Here is a 19811-nt window from a genome sequence, read left to right on the forward strand (position 1 = left end):
TGTGTGTGTGTGTGTGTGTGACTGTGTGTGTGTCAACTCATTAAGACACACCCTATAGAACAAGGTTCAGAAAGTTAAGGTATGACTAGACGTAGTTGTACCGCTACTTTGCTTTTAAAAACGTTATATCCTGCTGCAAATTCAAGTAAAAAAGATTTGTAATATCACTTTAATATGTAGGCTAATTGTGTCAACCATGACACCTTGACCACAGAGAATTTCTCTTAAACGTGAGAAATTTTACTTGTTCACGGCAAGGAAAAACAGGGACGGGCTCACGGCGTTGTCTTCCTTTGGAACACCGCTAGGTGTGGTCTTGTGACCAAATACGGACTCTTCCGTAATTCAGCAACAGTCTGCGTAGTTCGATACCAAGAGGTGAGACCAGACAAACAGACGTCAGTTGAATTGTCGGGAGCTAGGACTCTTCTAACAGGTGCTGAATTTTTACAAAATGAGTGCTTACGGCGGGTCCAATCCCAGAATTAATACTCTCGGACGGAGAATTAATTCAAGAACAGATCTTTCCGGAGGTTATAACTTCGTTGGTGGAAATGGACATCAAACCGAGTATGTGGAATACCATACTTCGAAAAACTCCTTGGCTGGTGGTGGTGGAGGAGGTGGAGGACAAGGAGGGTAAGCGTTCTCGAAAGTGTGGTTTCCCTTGTCCAACAATGCAAATTCTAGGCATCCTTTAAAAAAACTTTGAGCAAGTCTCTTTCCATATTTTGATACATCAAAAACATTGTCTAAGCTCTTTGGAAACACTGTAAAACTTCTGGTCTGGATATTTTGTGTTTTGCCATGGAATTAGTCTAGCCTGTAAATGGCATTGGTGAAAAAATGGCCTGTTGCTGTCGAGTGGGATGGGGTTTGTTTTGTTGAGCTAAACTAGCTGCCGTTAAAAGTCAGTGGCATTCATGTTCTTACACATACATTTAACCTACTTGACTGAAGCGCAAAATGAATTATTACAAAACTGACGATTTATCGTACATAGCATAACGTTACCTACGTATCTGGGACTTTAACCCACTGTTTTCATATTACAGTGAGCAAAATTGAAATTATTTGAACATGAACATGCAGTTATGTGTGCTTCAAATACATATTCATGTCATACCCATGTGTGCTTTGAATAAATATTAATTTCATGTCTGTTGGTAACTGATTGAAAATTGGGTTTGTTTATATTTAGAGCATATCAATTGCAAAGGAAGGCTCAGTATCTACATTCACAGTGTGTAGAGGCCTTGGAGAGAGCTAATAACATCTTTCAAACTGTAAGTGATGCACAAATCTATTCTATTAGGCTTGTCATGTTCTGTGTCTGGGTTTAGATGACACATTCATAACTTATGACACATCCATAACCTGTAGTGAACCCATTTCACCACAGGCAAAAGCCAAGCAACATTATTTTATTTCAGAGAATGAAATGTCAAATGCATAATATTATATTTGGAGTAAGTAATTGAACTTGGCTGGACTGTAGACATATCTTCATAGATATACATATATCTTCATGCCTGTTGCCATATTGTGTGTTTGCCATTGTTACAAGGTAGTTATGTGGCTTGTTTATTTGAGTTTTCTGTGATGTTTCATAGTCCTGTTGCATGGGAGATTATATCTGATTCACGCAGTTCCACAGAGGTGACCTCTGACTGTCAGGGGAAGAGTGGAGTAGTTTCTATACACATGTTATGACAGCATGCAGGGGAACTGAGTTCTCCTCTTCTCCCAGAGAGGTTACACTCAGAGTTGAGTGCTGAATATGTGTCGGTGTGGTCTAGTAAGGTCATAAGGTGGCTGTGTGGTTGTGCTACAGGAGGGGTCATCACCGGAGGCGAACAGATTAATGGCCATGGCCAATGAATGTATCGATCAACTCAGGGCCATAGCCATGGAGCTGCAATCTATGGGTCAGCCCAATGAGAATGTCCGAATGAGGTGAGAATGTGTACATATACAAATATATCTGTGTCTGTTGATGTAAATGTGCTTGAGTTTCATGTACATTATTGTTGTTGTTGTGTGTAAGAGAGAGAGAATAGAAGAACTCTTACCATATACCCTTTCATCTTCAGTATTTTTGCAGTCCAGAAGATGATGTCAGAGATCCAAAATTACAGTGGAACCACTCAGAGGAAGAACCGTGGAAGCATTGGCTGGGATGAACCTAGCAAGAACTTCAATGATGCCATAGGATGGATCAACCAGCAGAAGGTAAACATCCAATTCAGCTAGTATTTAACTATTTATATTTGTTATAGTTTGTTGTTTCTTCAGAGCCATTTTGAATATGTTGTACAATACAGATGATTCTTTATTCATTCATCATTTCGTCCCCAATGAACGGGACTAGTCCTCAGAAAGGCTATTTCAGCCTGTATGTGTATTATCTCCATACCCAAAGTGTATAAAGCAATATTGCTTCTCTAAGTATTATAAATAAAACATCTCAGCAGCCGGTAATAGTTGACTGTTGTGTGTTACCTAAAGAGCTGTTTCATAAGTTGAAGCGGTCGGCTATTTTTGGTTGTCCGATCAGATGTGGTATTTTTGGAATTGTTTGATTACTGTGGTTCATCAGCATTTGTGGCCAGTTCAAACACTTGAACCTCTCAAAAAGAGTGACATCTGAGACATATCAACATCTCCACTCATCCACAATTGTTTGACAAAAGAAAAGAAAAAAAAACAACCGCAAAATGGAGGTTTCAGGAGATGACCAAAGGATCGGGTGAAAAATTCATACGAATACTTGCCCCTGTAGACCGTGTTTGCATTTGGTTGCTTGCTGTAAAGTGCTGACCTAGAAGCTGAGCTTGAGTGAGTTAAACTGTGAGTGTGGTTTGTGTCATGGCCTGGGTTACTCCCTCTCTTCTGAGAAACCCTACTCCCTCTTACTTCACTCTCACCCCAGTGGGAAGGGGCCGCAGACCCAGCCACTGCATGACTACATTTCAATGGAACTTGCTCTCCCAGACAATGCTGCAACCTCATCAAACCAAACCGGTTCACCTCAGTGTGTGTGTGTGTGTGTGTGTGTGTGTGTGTGTGTGTGAGAGTGAATGTTTCAGGAAAAAAGAGAGTATTTCTACATTGTGATGCATCATATTGTGACAAGCTGTAACAAGAACCAGAAACTGATTTAGAGAGATAGAGAGGGAGTGAAGGAGGGAGGGAAAGGAAATAGCAGATAAAAAGATATAAAAAAAATCAACTCGTTGATCAAAAGTAAATGTCAATGGTGGGCGTTTGCACACACCCTTCCAGTGACAACACACCCTGCATAGCTGTGGGCCTCACCCATTTTCTCCACACACTCAATCATATCCTTTCACAAGTCCTTACTTAACCTCTCTGTCAACACTCTCTCACCCTTCCTCTTCCAAAGCAGATTCTTTTATTTTCTGCTCCTCATTTGCCCCAAGGCTCTGTTCCCATCCTTCCAAATATGAGGTTACTTTGTCATTTGTCTCTGCCCATCCCAAACTCTCAACCAACCACATATCACTCACATACGAACAATGGAACAAGGATGAGGAACTCTGATGGCTAGAAAAAGAAGAGAAGAAATATTAAGTAAACACTAGAAAACATAACTACAGGACAGGTTTACTTCTTGTCCCTCATATTTTGTCAGGCAGCAACGTACTCTACCTCTCTTTCTCTGCACCCCCCCCCTTTTCTCTCTTTCTCCCCATCTCTCTTTTCATTTACTCTCTCCACTCTGTCATATAGTGTATCGTTTCTCTTCCTCCTTCCCATGAATAATGCAAATGTCAGCAGCCTGGCAGAGCGCTAGTTTCCCAGGATCGCCTTTCTTTCTGTCAAAGCCTTATCTGAAACTGCTAGCTATCTCTCCTGTTTATCGGGCTCAGCCTTACCCGATGCTGTTACACTGTACCCTCGAGCTCTTTTACCCAGAGGACAGTGCCCTGCCATTCACAATATTTACCACAGCCACTTGCTAATTGTGAACTCAAGTAAGCTAGTAAGCTAGGGCTCCAGGGCAATGAGTAGTAAAGCAAACACACCAGGGTGTGGTGCCTTGCTGCAGGCAGAGGAGAAAGTAGGAATACAGGCTCAGGCTGACCTGCCCAGAGGGAGGCGGCTGGATGTGGTTATGGCCTCTTATCAGTGCTGCAAAGCTGAAGCTCAGCAGAGGAGAATAGTTGGAATAGTTTTCCCCAGAGGGGGTGGCTCTCTGCTGGTCAGGAGTTAAACATTACCTGCTGCCACCTAGAGGCCAAGGCTGCCGAGACACAGGGTAAACAGAGTGGGGCCTGTCCCAGGCTTCTAAGACTATCAAGACTGATGCTGTTTTTTGGTTATGTTGGTAATGGCAGTGATGTCTGTACTCTGAGTCAACAAAACGGGCTTAACTTTCGATTGCATTTTCAGTTTATCTTAATTGTCTTATGCCCAGAGGAAGAAAATCACACCAATTCAAAGGCATTTTCACTGGTAGATTTCAAGAAGGATAAAAGTAATGAATATGAGAATACACGGGATGGACATTCTGGGAATACAGGAAAGCCTTTACATTTTAACCTTAACCTAACTTCGAGAAGTACTTACAACATTGAAAAGTTGTGATTCCAGGCCCATGGCTAATATTCCAACTTTCTTGTCTCTGCCTTAGCGGCTGATTGAGAAGGCTCCATTCGGTGATGACGCAGAAGCTATTGAGCAGCAGATGTCGAAGCATAACAAGTACCACAGCTCCCTGCAACACAGCATGGAGGTGGACAGAGCGCGCAGCGAGCTGGTGAGTCGACTATCCTTACACACAGAAATACAGAGACACACAAAGAGAGACTGTCTAAGTTGCCTGACTGAATGAATCTTTGTTACTTCCCCAGACTTCAAAGGGAGATAAATCTTCCCTGCATGCCCTGGACCAGGAATGGGAGACTTTACAGGTGAGAGAATTTAAGCCATTTTTTTTTTTTTTGAGTTTTAGGAAAATAGCTAGTTTTTTTATATACTTGTTTGTGTCAGTCTTTGAAGAGTACCACTGAACAGATCTGTCTGTCTCTGAAAATCTTTTGGACTACAGAAAATGTCACACAGCCGCACAACTCATCTGAGGGATCTTCAGGGCATCATTCAGGAGATCTCCAGAGCCATCATGTGGGTGAACGAGCACGAGGAGGAAGAGCTGGTGTTCGACTGGGGTAACAAGAACATCGACGTCTACATTCCCAACAAACAGGAAAGCTACTCTGTAAGTGACCTTGTGTGAAGTTTGCCTGGTGTATCAAATGCGAAACTATGTTAAAAATATCCTTTGCAAATATAGGTTAAAAAAAGTGTCAACTTTAATTGGAGTAGCTGGTTAGCTTGTTTGATACTATAGAGGAGGCTTGTCTGAGGTTGTATTTACTGACAGTAATCGGATTCATTTTCATTTTACTCATTATCTTGTACTCTTCAAGGGTTTTGTCTCTTTAGCTTAAATGTCATGCCATGTTCCAAGGAAGCCAACTGGTAGAGATGCTAGCAATGCTAAGTGCCCTGATTGCTATCCCTCTAAATACAAATACAGATAAATTGATCCTTTTCCTTTTCTTTCATCAGAGACTTATGAGTGAACTTGAGGTGAAAGAGAAGGATTTGAACAAACTAAAGCACAAAGTGGACATCCTACTGAAAAACAACCATCCGGCCTCTGATAAGATAGAGGTGATGTCTCATTCTTGAACCCCAGCTTCGAGTTTGTCTCAACATTAGACTGTGGGAATTGTTTACATGTCTTGTGTTGGATTGGGGATCATGTCAGGCTTGCTTGAGCAATATGCTATCTTTGATTAATTGATGCCATATGGTTTGAGGAAAGGGACAGACGCTTAAAGGTACAGTAAGTCTTTTTTGTTGTGAGAATATTCAAATACTTCTAGACCTACAATACGGCTACAATAATGAAAATGTAAATACTTCTTCTGTGCTTCCTCTAATTATTCATACTTCTATGTTTCTTCTTGCTTATGACTTATTTTGTGTCTTTCTATGCATCTTGATTCTCGGTTTGATAGTGCTTTATGTATTCGTTCACCATTTTATGGGCCCTGAAAACAGGAATTGTTAAATGGTAATACTCTGAACATGGTTTTTTATCATTCCTTCATTACATTTGGGTTGCAAGAGCAAAAACAACTTGCTACACAAGTCACTACCAAATGAAATCATTATGTTTTTTTTTTTCTTCTGCTTCACATGTTGTTTATTGCTTCACATGTAGTGGTGGATAGCACATGCAAATCAAGCACACATGTTTTCATAGTCAAAGGGTATTTCTGTTCCTCATGCAAACTCATTAACACCTGTGTTGTGTGTGTGTTTGTTTGTGTGTTTGTTTGTTGCTCCACTGTGGGAATCTATTTGTACTCTTCACTGCCACAGGCTTACATGGACACCCTGCAGACCCAGTGGAGCTGGCTCCTGCAAATCACCAAGTGTCTCCATGTCCACCTGAAGGAGAATGCTGCCTACAGCCAGGTAAGGGCTTCCCCCGCTGGCCAATATGGATATGTTTTTCTTAATCCTGAGGGGAAACTGCAGTACACCACGAGTGATTAAACCTTTGTATTATTCGTATTCCTATCCCTCTCTTTTCTCCCATGAAATGAAACATATTTCAGTAAGCAACTTTAAACGCTTCTTGTCAAATGACTTAATGTAAATGTAGTGTTTGCGTCTGTTTGTGCCAATGCTATACATACCACAGAGAGGTAGAGCAAGGCAGTTTTATGTTCATATATTTGTAACCTCGTACGATATAAACAGTGTGATTACAGTGGTTTTCTGTAATCACACAACTAGTATTTCTCTTTGCTCCCGGGGCGTTTAACTGAACCTGGGCCAGAGTTCAGCTATAAACCTTCAAACTCCCATTTCTCTCCCATTTAGTTCTTCAAGGAGGCCGGCGAGACCTACGTCAAGCTGCAGAAGGAGCACGACTCCATCCGAAAAAGATTCTCCTGCGACAGATCCACTCCCCTGGAGACGCTCAACGATCTGCTGCGCCACCTGGAGGTGCGTTATTAATTATTGATTGATTATGATTTATTATTATATTGATTGTTATTATTGAATAACCATGCAGACCTAGAGGTGCATTATTAATTATTGATTGATTATGATTTATTATTATATTGATTGTTATTATTGAATAACCATGCAGACCTAGAGGTGCATTATTAATTATTGATTGATTATGATTTATTATTATATTGATTATGATTGTTATTATTAAATACCATGCAGCCCTTGATAGCCAGGGTTCATCCATGTGTGTAGTATGCTTAGGAAAAAGGAAAAGTTACAAAGAGGATTTAACATTTAATCGCGCTTCAATAGATGGCATTTTCCTCTTTCTTCTATGCTCTCTACTGTCTGAAGAATGATGTCTAGAAGCAACAGACTCAGACTTGAGTCACGACTAGTGGGTGCTAAGCGTGTGGGTGTGAACTGCACACTGATGGAAGTGTACTTAATCCACAGAAAGAAAAAGAGCGGCTCTCGGAGCATAAGAGGCAAGTCCATACACTGGTCAACAAGTCAAAGGGCATCATCCGCCTGAAGCCTCGCAACCCAGAGGAGAAGAGCAACAGCCCAGTGATAGTGGAGGCTCTGTGTGACTTCAAACAGGACCAGGTTAGGCACACACACACACACACACACACACACACACACACACACACACACACACACACACACACAGAGACACACAGAGACAGACAGAAAGACACACATACACAACAGTGCACATATATACACTCTTATGAACCTATCCAGAAAGAAACAATAAGTATATCGATTTTCACACAACAATGGAAAAATAGCTGATATTATGTTGCAATGCAGTGTAATGTTTGTTTTTTTTTCTGTTGATTTGTCATTATTCAAGAATGTACAATCCCTTCTGTGTCTGTACCTGGCCGATGTGTTCTGACTTCCCCCTGCCCTGTGTGCTCCACAGAAGGGCATCCTCAAGGGAAACGAGGCCATCATGAAGGATAACTCGCAGCGCAGCAAGTGGCTGGTGACCGGACCGGGGGGTCTGGAGATGATGATTCCCTCTGTGTGCCTCATCGTTCCACCCCCGAACCCGCTCAGCATCGACGTGGCCAACAAGTGAGCCATTAGCACACACACACACGCTTTCTGTCACACAGGCACGCACAGGCCCACACTCAGTTGTTAAAATAGTCTCAGTCACTGGAATGTTTAAAGAGATTAATGATCAGCTCGCTTTTTTTTCTGTGCAATAGAAATGAGCAGTACTACGAGGCCATCTCGAACATCTGGAGCCAGCTGTACATTAATATCAAGAGTCTCATATCCTGGCAGTACTGCGTGAAAGATATAAATCACATCAACTCCCTCACCCTCACTGTGGTAAGTGCTTACAGGGGGCCAACGATCTCATGCCAGCACCATACATTGTAACCACAAATGGGAGTGGTCCTCTGGAACCTTGCCTAACCCTGAGCTTTGATACTGTTATGTAATAATCACTTGCTAGGGGAATTCACAGAACAGGACTCTTAGGGAACACTTTATCTCCTTCTGGAGTGCACTCAAGACAGTGGCAGCCTAGTGTCTACTGCTCTCTAGTGGTTGTTCGGGGTTGTACATAAACCACGGTCACCAATATTTAAATTACATTTACTTGTTTCGCAGTACAGTGCAGGTGTATACACTTCAATCAGTATATTTCCTCCCTGGGTATCTAACCCATGACTTTGCTGTTGTTAGCACCTTGCTACAGGAGCATAATAAGACTCACCTGAGTATCATTGTTCCTCCCTCTCTCTCTCTCTCTCTCTCTTTCTCTCTCTCTTTCTCTCTCTCTCTCTCTCTCTCTCTCTCTCTCTCTCTCTGTGTCTTAGTTGTCAAAAATGCGACCAGAGGAGTACCGCAGTATCATAAAGCGTCTGGAGACCCACTACCAGGAGTTCCTGCGCAACAGTCACGGCTCTGAGATGTTTGGCGACAAGGACAAGCGCGAGATAGAGTCGAAGTACAGTGATGCCCAGACTCACTACGACAAACTGGTGGTCCAGAACGCTTCCCAAAGTAAGCATTTAGTGTGTACTTTAATTATAAGAGCATAAATAGGAGTACTTCAATATTGAAATATTTTGGCATTAGGAACGTAGGGTAGTGTGACATTTGCATGTAAGTCGATTAGCAGATGATTTTATCCAAGCAACTTTGTGTTTTGCCTGGGGAGGTGATGATGTAATAAGAACCTCTGTTTGTCTCGGTCTTTCACAGACACCTCCCAGGTGAAGAAGGAGGTGGTGACAGTGGTGGAGACACCCGCGCCACGGCCAGTGGTCTCGGTGCTGAGCGTGAGCCTGCTCTCGGAGCTGAACACGCTGCGTCGGCGTCTGGAGGCGGCAGAGCAGGGCCTCACCCGCCAGCTGCACGTGCCCCTGAAGGAGAACAGCGTCCAGGACTGCTCCCAGCGCCTGCTCCTCCTCCAGGTACATTCACATTTACACTCATTCATTTAGCAGCCACTTTTTATCCCAAGCCACTTACAGTGCGGATACAGATTCATCAGTATGGCTGCTCCCTAGGTAACAAACCCCTCACATTTGATTTGTTGTGGCCTTGTTCGACCAGTTGAGCTACAAGCGTACACCTCCATTCATAGATACGTACAACATGTATTTATGCATTTGATCAAGCTTATTTGAATTGAGATTCGTTTACTATCCTTTATTGAGCAACGTCAACACGACACACACAGCCCAGGTAGCCACTCATACCTCAGCAGGCTTGGCCTGGGTCCACATGCCAGCTCCTCTCATAGCGTTAACACAGGGTTGTTTTTTATCTTTATTTGTTTACTCTGTACATGCTGTCCTAATTATGAGCATAAACCACATTAGGAGTTTGTCCAGTAATTTAATATGTAAACTTGGAGGCATTTTGGGGTAAAGTGGAGCTCTCTTGCCACACGGACAGGGTGTTCACCATGATTTGGACGGCATCCGTGATGAATACCTGAAACTCCGGGAGAGAATTCTGCACCAGCTGCAAGGGGCTGACCCCGAGCAGGCCAAGTACCTGCGCTGTGAGCTGGACATCATCAACCAGAAACTGGGCAGTCTGCAGGGCTTCTCCACGGCATACCTACAAAGGTGCGTACCATTGCAGTCTGTGAATCTCTATACACACAATATATCACATACGTATTATGACCATGAATGATAGGAATAATTCACTCACTTGTTTGTGTTTGTTCTGCAGGCTGACTGCCCTGAGGGCCTTGTTCCAAAGCCTGGTCCAGGGTGAGGATATCATCAAGGTGCACGAAGCCCGTCTGACTGAGAAAGACACGTCCTCCCTGGACCTGAATGAAAATGAGGAGTACTGCGCCACCCTTAAGGTAAGGAGTCAACTCGAGTATCCACTTAAATATCAATCAGTACATGTATTCATCTGCCCAATCTACGAACAAATACAGGGAAAGTTCCTCGAATAGGGACAGTGGAATAAGAACTTTAATATCTTTAATTTGTGTCTTGCAGGAAATGAAGTCTGAATTGGACCAGAAGAAGGAAGTGTTGAATGCTATGGAGTCCGAGCTTGGAAAGGCAATTCACTGGAATGGGCAGATTGACCACTCCTTCCACCAGTGTGATGTAGATCTGTCCAAGTACTCAGATCTAGTAGGACAGATGACGGACCGCTGGCGTCGCATCCAGGCACAGATTGATAGCCGGTGAGGGCTCTCAATACACACACACACACACACACACACACACACACACATTGATTGATTGATTTATTTATTTAAGCCTCGGAAAACACATTGAGGAATAAGACCCTCATTTACAATGGTGCCGAGGGTACAATGAAGAGTTAATACATTGAAAAATAAAATAAAGAAATAAATAAAAAAAATTAATAAATATGCATATAAAAGTTATTTTAGAATTACTTATAAAAAAATCTCAGCCCAGTCCAGTCATTTCCTTACTAATTCTCCACTGCCCTACCCTTCTCCAGTATGTGGGACCTGGATAAACAGGAGAAGCAGCTGAAGCACTACCAGCAGACCAGTGACCAGCTCACCCAGTGGACTGAGGACGCGCGCCAGCGCCTGGATACCCTGCAGGCCGCCAAGTTCAGAGATGTGCCGGCCCTCATGGACCACCTCAGCCAGCACAAGGTGGGCTTCTACGACCTGACAACAAGACCTGTGGTGACCATACTTACCATCAGGTCTCCAGCTCTCAGCCACACTGCTGTTTTACAGATGTTATGGGAGGCAAAGTGAATAACGTACCGTAACTAATGTAGAAATTAATTGAACCTTGGTTGTGTTTAGGGTTCATACTACATATGTTTGTGCTCGACTGAGCAGCAGGACTACTGATTGATACGGTTCTAATTGGTTGACGTGTGTGGTGGTTTTACAGGTGCTGCACGGTGAAATCAAGGGAAAAAAGGAGAAGGTTGAAAATGTCCAGAAAGACGCAGACACGTGTGCCTCCTCCATCAAGGTAAAGACTTGAATGGAGTTTTCCTTACCCTCTCATTTAAAAAAAAACATCAGCATTGTAGTGATATTTAAAATGTGTTTCATACATTATGTGAATGTGTTTCTTTGTTTTTCAGGATTATGAAATGCAGCTGGCCTCTTATAGTGCTGGACTGGAGACACTCCTTAACATCCCCATCAAGAGAACCATGCTGCACTCTCCAACTGTGATCATCAGAGAAGAGGTATGGTCCTGTATGACTGTGAAGTAGAGTGACTAGAGACATTTACACACTAGACACACACACACAGACACACTTAATTATGACCCCCAAATTAGGTGATAAGCTCAGTTCCTGCATGTGTATGGCTGACTGGCTGTCTGACTTCCCACCTTCATCCCCACAGGCAGCAGATCTGCAGTCTCGCTACATTGAACTCCTGACACGCTCGGTTGACTACCACAAGTACCTTGGAGAACTGCTGAAAAACATGGAGGAACTTAAGGTGTGGAATATTAGAGAAAATAATGTGGCCGTGTAATTAATATGCAGATCACCTATCATTGGAAATTGTTGTGTGATTCTTCACAGTATTGTTGTTCATGTTCAACATGTAATTGTAATGCTAGAAACTGAAAAGGCAGTCTTTTTTTGATGTCCTAATTAGAAATGAATGCAAATATGTGCATTAACAAAACTGACAAAAGCATATGCTTCTATGATAAAAACATAAGGAAATGCAATCTCATGTTTTTTTTATTTATTTTCCTTTTCCAACACCAGATGAGAAACACTAAAATTGACTTCTTGGAAGAGGAACTGAAACGCCTAAAGGATGACCTTCAAGACAAAGCCCAAACAAATCAATCCCTACAGGACAGTCTCTCCCGCTTTCACATAGAGCTCAACCAGTCCAAAGAACAGCTCATCACCGTAGAGGAAGTGAAGAGAGATGTTACCCGGCAGTGCAACGCTACCAAGGAGAGTCTCGACAGCACCTCCCTGCAAGTGAGGGAGCTGAACGATCAGCTTACTCGCCTCACCTACCAGATTGATGAGGAGAAACGCAAGAGGAGGCTAGCCGAGGAGCGCTACACCAGCCAGCAGGAGGAGTATGAGGTCACCATCCGAAAAAGGCAGAAGGAGCTGGAAGAGCTCAACTGGGCCAAGATCGACTTTGAGAAAGCGGTGAAGGACAAGGAGCGTGAGATCGAGCGGCTGAAGAGGCAGCTGGAAGAGGAGTCTGCGCAGAGGAAGGCGGCCGAGTCTGAGACCTCAAAGGTAAGAACCCAGTGCAACCAGGAGATAAGTACCGTTAAGAAAACATATGAAAGCGAGATCCATGTCACCAAGACCAACATCCTCAAGACCACCCAGCAGAAGGAGGAGGATATCAGTGGACTCAGACTGAGATGCGACAAGCTGTCTGGGGAGAAGAGAGACTTGGAGGAAGAGCTCAGGAGACTACAGTTGTCTCTGAGCCAGATGGAAGAGGCCAGACGAAAAGCTGAGGGCGAAGCCCACCAGCAGAGGTCCACTGGCACAGAGGAGGGGAGAAGGAGGAGGGAGCTGGAAATACAGATCCAAACTATGGTGCAGACGAGGACATCGGACGAACAAAGATACAAGGATTCCCTGGCGCAGGCCTTGAAGGATGTTCAGGAGAAGAACCATCAAATCACGTTGCTCGAACAAAACCTTGAGGAAGAGACCAGAAGGCGTAAAGCATTGGAGACTGAAGGCCACACGCTGAAGCAAACTCAGGTGCAGCTGCAGAGCAGGAACATCTCATCACTGGAGACCATCAAGAAGCTAGAGATCTCCGACCAAGAGCTGTGCCTGATCCGAGTGCAGCTGGAGAAGCAGAAGAGTGAGAAGGACCAGTTGGGCAAATATGTCACCCAGATGCAGATACGCATCACAGACCTCCAGGCAGTGGTGGACCAGCTGGAGAACGAGCTGGAGAGTGAGAAGAAGAGTAAACAGGACGAGTTCACCAACAGGAAGCGTGTGGAGACTGAACTCCAGAGAGTGAATATGTCCTGCAAAGAATACACCACCACCATCAACAGCCTCAAAGTGCGGCTGGAGGAGGACTCCGCCTCAGAGAGGAGGGCCGGCCAAGACCTCCGCGCGCTCCAGGAGGCTCTAGACAAGAGTCTGAGGGAGAACAAGGCCGCCACTGACAAGCTGAACACACTGACTGCCGAGCTGAAGGCTCTGCAGCAGCAGCTGCTACAAGAGCAGGCCAAAGTCCGCGAGGCAAACCAGCGCAACGAAACCCTGTACAAGACCATCGAAGAGAAAAGCCGAGTGCTCAATGACAATACTATGGAGATCGAGAAGCTCCAGAGCCTCACACAGAAGTTAACCAAGGAGCGTCTGAGGCTGGAGGAAGAGCTCCGCTCCGTACGCCAGGAGAGAGATGACCTGAAGCAGAGCAAGAATGCCAGCGAAAGCGAGAGGACTTCTCAAATATCAGCCCTTCAGCTGCAGTTGCAGAACAGCACTAAAATGTCCCTGGAGCATCAGGCTCTCATCAATGAGCTAACTAAAGAGAGAGAGGCCTTAAAGGTGGAAATGTCCAAAATCCAAAACCAGGCCATGGAGGTATTATTCCGGACCTCCACGTGAAATGACAAATCTAAAATGAACCTGGGCTTTCACTCTGTTGAAAAAATGAATGAATTAATGAATTGCATGCTGCTTGCTTGCTTGCTTGAAGTTGTTTTTTTTCTGCATGGTTCTCTGCTGTAGCAAGCCTGATGTTTATTCATTTCTGTCACTGTACAATAATTCCACATTGCTTTTTTTTCTGCTTGGTTTGCATTTATAAGAGCTTGCATGTCATGCATGGAACAGTTTTCCTTCTTCTTTCTGCAGTGTTAATTTGTTTTCTAGTGTGGTGTTTAAGTGGGGTTTAAAGAGGAACAAAAATCGCAACATTTCACAAATGTTTAGAAATCACCACCACAAAGTCTCTCATTTTGATTGCAAAAAATCCTGGGGGGTCTGATTTAGTTAGATACCGTCCATTTGTAAACATGTAATGTGATGGGGATTTTCTCACTTTTCTTTGTCTATCTCTTTTTGTGTTTCAGACATCCATGTTGATACACGAGTCACAAACGCATTACAACGAAGTTCGCCAGGAGAGAGATAGCCTGCTGGCTAAGCTCAAGATGCTGGAGCAAGATAAGGGGAAGTTGCAGAAGCTTGAAAATGAGCTGAACCGCATCAAGGTGTCTATGGAATCTGAACTACGGCTCAAGCAGCGCCTGCAGGATGAGCTGGACAAAATGACAAAGGACTTCAACTACTGGAAGAGTCAGTATGAGATCAAGGAAAGACAGGTGACAGAGTGCTCTACAGGGAAGGACAAGGCAGAGAGAGACCGGAGTTCGCTTTTGAGCGATGTTGAGAGGCTGAAGCTGGAGCTGAGGAGCCTGGAGGACCGCTACAAGGGCAAGCTGCAGTGCTCTGAGAGGGAGATTGTGGAGCTCACCCAGAGAAGAGAGGCTTTGGAGAGGGAGATCAGAAAGCTACAGCAGCGCCCGGACGCCTCCTGCAAGCAAACGCAGACGGACGAGAAGGCCAAGACAGTGGACCCATCCAAGCTGGTGTTTGACGGTGTGCGGCGCATGGTCAGCGCGCATCAGCTGTGCGATTGCGGAATCATTGACAAGGCCACACTGGACAAGCTGCTGAAAGGCCAGAAGACCGTGTCTGAGGTCAGTGTCGACATTCAGCTCAGCCTCAAGGGCACAGGTGTCATCGCCGGCATGGTGCAAGGCTCCCAGGGCAGAATGCCTTTTACTGAAGCCAGGGGCAGAAATTTGCTGAGTAATGAAAGTGCTATTATGCTTCTGGAAGCCCAGGCAGCAACAGGCCACATTTTGGATCCCAAGTTCAATGAGAAAATGTCGGTAGATGCTGCATGTTCCAGAGGTGTGGTAGACACAGAGGACAGAGATGTGTTGATCACAGCTGAGGCAGCTAGCACAGGGTTCAAAGATCCCTTCTCTGGAAAACTCCTTTCCGTTGGTCAGGCTTACAAGAAAGGGCACGTTGACAAGGAGACAACCTTGCGTCTTCTTCAAGCACAGGAATCAGTTGGTGGCATCCTGGACCCAGTGCTGAGTGTTTACCTGCCCAAGGACGCAGCCCTTGACCGTAACCTGATTGATGAGGAGCTTTACCGGGCCCTGAACAAAAAACCTCCCTGCTACTTGGACCCAGACACCCAGCAGAAGGTCACCTACACTGACTTAAAGAAGAAGTGCAGAATGGAACCCGCCACAGGAATACTTCTGCTCCCTGCCACAGACAAACCCCTGACGGTGAAAGGTCTCCGTGGAGAGGTCTCAGTCAGTGATCTGGTAGATGCCCAATTGCTGGATAAAAGTGATGTGACTAAGTTAAACCAAGGAACCCTCACAAGTAAAGATATAGAGGACAAGCTGAAGTCCTACTTACATGGCTCTGACTGCATCGCAGGAATCTACGATGAGGCCAATGACCGAGTTATGGCCTTTTACCAGGCCATGAAAGAGGGGCTCCTGAGACGAGGCACCACTCTGGAGCTTCTGGAGGCCCAGGCTGCCTCTGGATTCATGATAGACCCAGTCCAGAACGTGTCTCTGACTGTGGATGAGGCCTACAAGAGAGGCCTGGTGGGCAAGGAATACAAAGACAAACTGCTCTCTGCAGAGAGGGCCGTCACCGGATACAAAGATCCACACTCAGGAAAGACCATCTCACTTTTCCAGGCCATTGAAAAAGATCTTATTGAGAAGGGCCATGGTATCAGGCTGCTGGAAGCTCAGATTGCAAGTGGCGGCATCATTGATCCTTTACATAGCCACCGCATTGACGTGGATGTAGCCTACAAGAGAGGTTACTTCAATCAAGAAATGAGCGAAATCCTGAGCTATGAAGGGGATGACACCAAAGGCTTTTTTGACCCTAACAGTCACGAGAATCTGACATATCTGCAGCTGAAGGAGAGGTGCATAAAAGACCCCAAGACTGGGCTCCTCCTCCTCCCACTCAAAGACAAGAAGAAGCAGAAGCAGCAGCAGTCCACGCAGAAGAACACACTCCGCAAAAGAAGGGTTGTGATTGTGGACCCCGACACAGGCAAAGAGATGACAGTGCGGGAGGCCTACCACCGAGAGCTGATCGACTATGAAACCTTCCTGGAACTATCTGAACAAGAGTGTGAATGGGAAGAGATCACCATTACAGCATCAGACGGCAGCATCCGATTGGTCGTGGTGGACCGCAAAACAGGCATGCAGTACGACGTCCAGGAGGTTCTGAACAAGGGCATAATTGACCAGGCCACGCTTGACCGGTACCACTCAGGGGAGATGACTCTTACACAGTTAGCAGATCTCATCACCAAAGACACCAAAAGTTCAGAGCTCGCAATAGTCTCCAGCAGTGCGGACGATGTAGTCACATGCAGCGACCCCACCCATCTGGGTCCATCCTCACCAACCATCCGAAAGCGCTTCGCCAGTGTCTCCATCACCCTCTCCCCTCCAGCAGAGATGCTTGATGACCAGAGTCCCGTGGCTGCCATTTTTGACACAGAAACCTTGGAGAAGGTCACCATCCCCGAAGCAAAGCGCCGTGGTATCATTGACACTATCACAGCCCAGAGGCTTCTGGAGGCTCAGGTCTGCACCGGAGGCATCATCAACCCGTCCACTGGTCAGAGGCTCTTGCTGCAGGATGCCGTTCACCAGGGCATTATCGACGAAGACATGGCTTCTAAGTTAAAGCCAGCACAGAAAGCCTATGTCGGATTTGAGGACGTCAAGACAAAAAGAAAAATGTCAGCTGCAGAGGCTATGAAGGAGAAATGGCTTCCATATGAGGCCGGTCAGAGGTTCATGGAGTTCCAGTACTTGACAGGCGGTCTGCTAGAGCCGGCTACTGGCCAGCGGGTCAGCATTGAGGAGGCCATCCGTAGAGGATGGCTGGACGGGCGCAACGCACAGAAGCTCCAAGACACCAAGAGCTACCTCAAGATGCTCACGTGCCCCAAGACCAAGCTGAAAATCTCCTACAAAGAAGCCATGGATAAGTGCATGGTCGAGGAGAACATGGGAATGAAGATGCTCCAGGCCTCTTCCATGTCCACCAAGGGCATAAGCAGCCCTTACAACGTGTCCTCTGGACCCAGCTCCCGATCAGGCTCCAGGGCTGGTTCACGCACCAGCTCCCGTGCTGGTTCTCGAAGAGGCAGTGTCGACTACTCCTCCGCATTCAATTACAGCAGCTTCACCACCTCCTCCCAAACATTCAGCTCTGGGTCCCAGACATAATAAAGACAGGCAGTGAGGGAGAGATTCATTCATCAGATGTATAGTTGTAATGCACAGGAGGCACTGAGTCACACTTTTACTCATATTACTGACCTTTACAGTTAATCATTTGGCATTTCTGTAGTTAGGACTCAGGCCAGGGCACAGTTAGAGTAGAGTATGTTGTCAGTATGTTGTATTGTTTTTTTTAATCACTTCTTTACTAATGGTGTGTGGTAATCTTTGGTTAGCATTCATATTATAATGCAAAGTTATACTCTCTTCTGAAGTCAGATATTTGAGAGATTTATATGAGAAATTATTTTACTCCTGAAAGATTGGTAATCTTAAATTGTTTTGCCTAAATTAAAATTATGAAGTGCCATTGAGATCATTTGTTGTGCTTTGCTTTTTTCTTGTCTTACACTGTTTAAGGAACATTTATAGTAGATGACTCAAAGTTTGTCTTTAGATAAAAAAAAAATGCCATGAAAGGCTCTTGATGTTTTGTATTTGAGCATAACATTTATAAACATTAGTACTTTATCCATGGAAATGTTCTTGTGTTTTTTGAGTCTTTAGTTACTTTTTATGGTCCGATACTGCACTTTTATGCTATGTGGTCTATAACATAATACAGACAGTAGACTAGAAATCATTCTGGAAATAGACAACCTGGAAATGAAAAAAGGTACATAGACTAAGAAATCAGGAAAAAAACAACCAATGTACTTGGCTTACTTTTATTGCTCACACTTAAAACGTGAAACTCCAAACTCTTTTAAAAATATATCAATAGTGTTCATCCTCAGGGTGAATCACTTCAGCCAGTGAAAGCAAACGGCCTCTAGATGGCACTAGCCTCCTCACAATTCAGTGTGAATGGGTCTGCATGAAAACCCAATCTGTGGCTGCTAATGCAAGTTAAAGACAGTGATATGGATGCTCTATTTCAATGACAAATTCAAAATCACAGAATTACTCTCAGTATACTGGCGTTAACAAAAGCCTGAAAATCAAAATATTAAAAAGTAGAAGCTGGAATCCACAAACGCTTGTCATCACGTTAGATATAACTGAGCAGACAACAGACAAGAACGCCTGTGCCTGGTGTTAGTGAAACAATAAAGGGATTTGTTCAAGGTGGATCATTAACTAAGACACTCCTTCAGCAAGCAATCAAGGACAGCTGCACACCAGGTAACATTATATAACTGCAAATTCCACAGCTTTCAGCAAACAGTTAAATAAACCAGCAATGTGCAAGAGAACAACGGTTATCAAAGCACTGCATCATTCGTTTTTAAATGGCTAATAACAAGGAAGAACAAGTTCAGTGTGTGAGATGTAGCTTGCTTTTGGCTATGCGTGCTTATTTTCAAGCCCCTTGACATTTCTGTTTCTGTCTAATGGCAGAGTTTTACTCTGAGAATGGTGATCCGTCAGGATCAGATGTCTTAACCCCCTGAGGCTCAGGCCAACTCACGCAATCAGAGTGTTAAGTGATTGCAGTTTTCAACCAACCTTTCCACTTTATCATGTGGGGCATCACCCTGTCCCAGGTCAGCTATTCACCAAACACTGATAAGACTCATCTGAGACCTGATAGGCAGACAAAGGTAGATCCCAGAGTTAATCATGCCTTCCAGTTCTGGAGATGAAATAATATGACAATAAGTGTGTGAATACTTTCATAATCCAATCTTGATGACAGAGTTGCTTCCTGAAGTTAAATATGAAAAAGGTAATTAAGGCAGTAAGAATCATGCATCTCCGCAGTTGCTTAATATGGGTGTTTGTGGCATGAGCCACCATGTTTGCTTTAGCTTGCACACATAAACCTCATCCTGCCTTCGCACAATAAAAGTCTCATGGACTGGTTCTTGAGAATTCTTAAAATATCACTGTTGTGTAGGGGGTGTGCTTTCCTGTTATTTCTTAACTCCTCCTCCAGAACCACCTACATCTTTTCCCTAG

General features: G+C 44.5%; 1 protein-coding gene across 2 annotated transcripts; it reads left to right on the plus strand.

Moving 5' to 3' along the window:
- The first annotated feature begins 66 nt into the window (after positions 1-66).
- dspa (desmoplakin a) lies at positions 67-18380 on the plus strand. 2 transcript variants are annotated; one of them, XM_012826480.3, is made up of 24 exons: positions 67-639; positions 1202-1286; positions 1835-1956; positions 2094-2232; positions 4658-4783; positions 4878-4937; positions 5075-5242; positions 5596-5700; positions 6418-6513; positions 6925-7050; positions 7519-7671; positions 7997-8151; positions 8289-8415; positions 8910-9096; positions 9298-9509; positions 9997-10172; positions 10282-10420; positions 10563-10756; positions 11044-11206; positions 11457-11540; positions 11656-11763; positions 11927-12025; positions 12304-14130; positions 14622-18380. In XM_012826480.3, the coding sequence occupies exons 1-24, from the start codon at positions 455-457 to the stop codon at positions 17853-17855; spliced, it is 8070 nt and encodes a 2689-aa protein (XP_012681934.2). In that variant the 5' UTR covers positions 67-454; the 3' UTR covers positions 17856-18380. The 2 variants fall into 2 exon arrangements, with proteins under 2 accessions (XP_012681934.2, XP_031418837.1); XM_031562977.2 differs by having other exon boundaries at positions 70-639; positions 12304-12801.
- Positions 18381-19811: the final 1431 nt, after the last annotated feature.

This window comes from Clupea harengus, chromosome 25 (genome assembly GCF_900700415.2).
Source record: "Clupea harengus chromosome 25, Ch_v2.0.2, whole genome shotgun sequence".
Classification (NCBI taxonomy): domain Eukaryota; kingdom Metazoa; phylum Chordata; class Actinopteri; order Clupeiformes; family Clupeidae; genus Clupea; species Clupea harengus.